The sequence below is a fragment of the Pteropus alecto genome, unplaced genomic scaffold (genome assembly GCF_000325575.1).
Source record: "Pteropus alecto unplaced genomic scaffold, ASM32557v1 scaffold214, whole genome shotgun sequence".
NCBI lineage: Eukaryota > Metazoa > Chordata > Mammalia > Chiroptera > Pteropodidae > Pteropus > Pteropus alecto.
In genome coordinates this window covers 770,199-772,055 of record NW_006435787.1, presented here as the reverse complement: position 1 = coordinate 772,055, position 1,857 = coordinate 770,199, and the positions used below count along the sequence as shown (strand labels likewise).

Genomic DNA, 1,857 nt, shown 5'->3' with positions numbered 1-1,857 from the left:
GGGTGGGTGGATGGATGGATGGATGGATGGATGGGTGGGTGGATGGATGGATGGATGGATTAGGGGATGGTTGGATGGGCAGGTAATTGGACGTGGAATGGATAGACGGATGGATAGACGGGCAGACACAGGCGGGCCTGTGGCCTTGTATCCCTGGAAGGAATGGATTTTGTTTCAGGCTATTGAGGCCCAGCTGAGGCCGACCTGTCCTGGTGCTTGTACTCCGGGTTGCAGTCTTTGGGGACCACACCTTGGGTCTTTGCAGCACCCTCGTGCACCCCTCCTTTTAGAAACATGCCATGAGCCCAAGCTTTGTTTCTCAGCCCCTGCCCCCACCCACGGGCGTGCCCAGCCCCTGCTTATCTTCTGGGTTCTCAGCACTCGCCCGGGTCACGTGCTGCGTTCTGCTTCTGCCTCTGACCTCAGGAGTGGACGCCTGGCGCGGGGACAGCTCCGAGTGTCCCCTGCCTTCCCCACGGTCCCCTGTGCTCTGCACTCGGGCCCTGCACGTCCCGGCTGCCTTGGTAGCTCTGAACCCAACTTTCACCTCCCAGAACCGTGGGACCGCCGCAGCCTTGACCACGGGCTTACCTGCGGCCTCTGCGCCACGCGCTCTCCGATGGGTCTGTGGCTGGGGAGAAACTGTGCGGACGAGTGACCCAGCTGCCGCTGTGCCCTCTGGGACGAGTGGTGTGAGGGATGAGGCGCTTCCTGAACTTCACCGTCTCCTGCCCGTCCTCTGCCGCTGTAAGGCGGAGAGCAAATGACTGTTCTCACGGCATTGTTTCATGGTCCTGGTAGATCTGTCCAGTTCCTGAAGCTTCCTCAAAACAACGGGCCAGGTTTTAAAAACGCCCAGAGCTGATGGAGATGTGGGCCACGGCAGACGCGCGTTTTGTCTGAGGTGCAGAGATTCTGGGGGCCCTGGGGGCTGGGTGTCACGCAGGCAGGCGTTCAGGACGCGCGGCGTCTCGTTTCTGCGTGGCGGGGGCCGGGCACCTTGCGGACGAGGACGCCGGTGGGCCGTGCTGGAGGCGGGCGGTGAGCCCCAGAGCACCGGCCCAGAGTGTCGGGGGGCAGGGGGCAGGGGGGCTGCGTGTATGGGAAGAGGCCTCTTCCGTGGAGCCCGCCCTCCGCCTTGCTCTTTCCAAAGTGAGAAACGGCCTGGGTCGTCAACACAGCGGGCATGTCAGCCGGTCAGGCGGGTGAACTGGCCCTCGGGGTGACCTCGTGCTCCCCCCTGGGCCGTGAGTGGGAATGGACGTAGTGACCCGCACTTGGTGGGGTCAGGGCCCCTCCTCGGCAGCAGGAGGCCTCGGGAGGGACATCGTTCCTCTCGGAAGAGAATGGGGCGCGGGCCGTGGCCCCCAGCTCCTGTAACCAGGTCCCTCTGCTCTGTGTCCTCACTGCAGAACTGCGTGGCTGCCCTGAGGTCCTCGGTCACCCTGTGGGGATGTCAGAGAGCCCCGTGGGGCCCACGCCCGCAGCGCCTTCCCTGCAGCGGGCCTGCACGGCCTCCAGCAGCGGCCCCGGCCCGCGGACGGACAGGTAGGCAGGGCCCTCACCCGCGACACGGGCGGGGCTCGCAGACGGGAAGGCCAGCCCAGCGGGGCCCAGATGCCTCCTGCCCGCGTTGTGGACTGACAGCGCACTCTTCAGAGACAGTCACAAATGGAAGTCCTGAGAGCAAGCAGAGTGCGCAGTGGCCACCCCTGCGCTTGGAGTCTGGTGACGGTGCCCGTCGAGGGCCAGGCCCCGGGAAGGTGTTGTCTGAGCCGGGGCTGGGATGGGGGTGCTGGGGCGCCAGCTGGGGCTCCGTCTCCGGAGGCCAGGCCGGGAGGGGCTCTTGGGCTGGAG

General features: G+C 65.6%; 1 protein-coding gene across 16 annotated transcripts in view; it reads left to right on the top strand.

The window, feature by feature from the left end:
- The window catches only part of LOC102891693 (tensin-3), a 117,945-nt gene that overhangs the window by 111,483 nt on the left and 4,605 nt on the right, over window positions 1–1,857 (top strand). For all 16 annotated transcript variants that reach the window (XM_025046487.1, XM_025046491.1, XM_025046494.1 and 13 more), the window contains one exon: window positions 1,413–1,548. In XM_025046487.1, coding sequence (XP_024902255.1) covers window positions 1,413–1,548 — 136 coding nt within the window. The remainder of the gene's footprint in view (window positions 1–1,412; window positions 1,549–1,857) is intronic.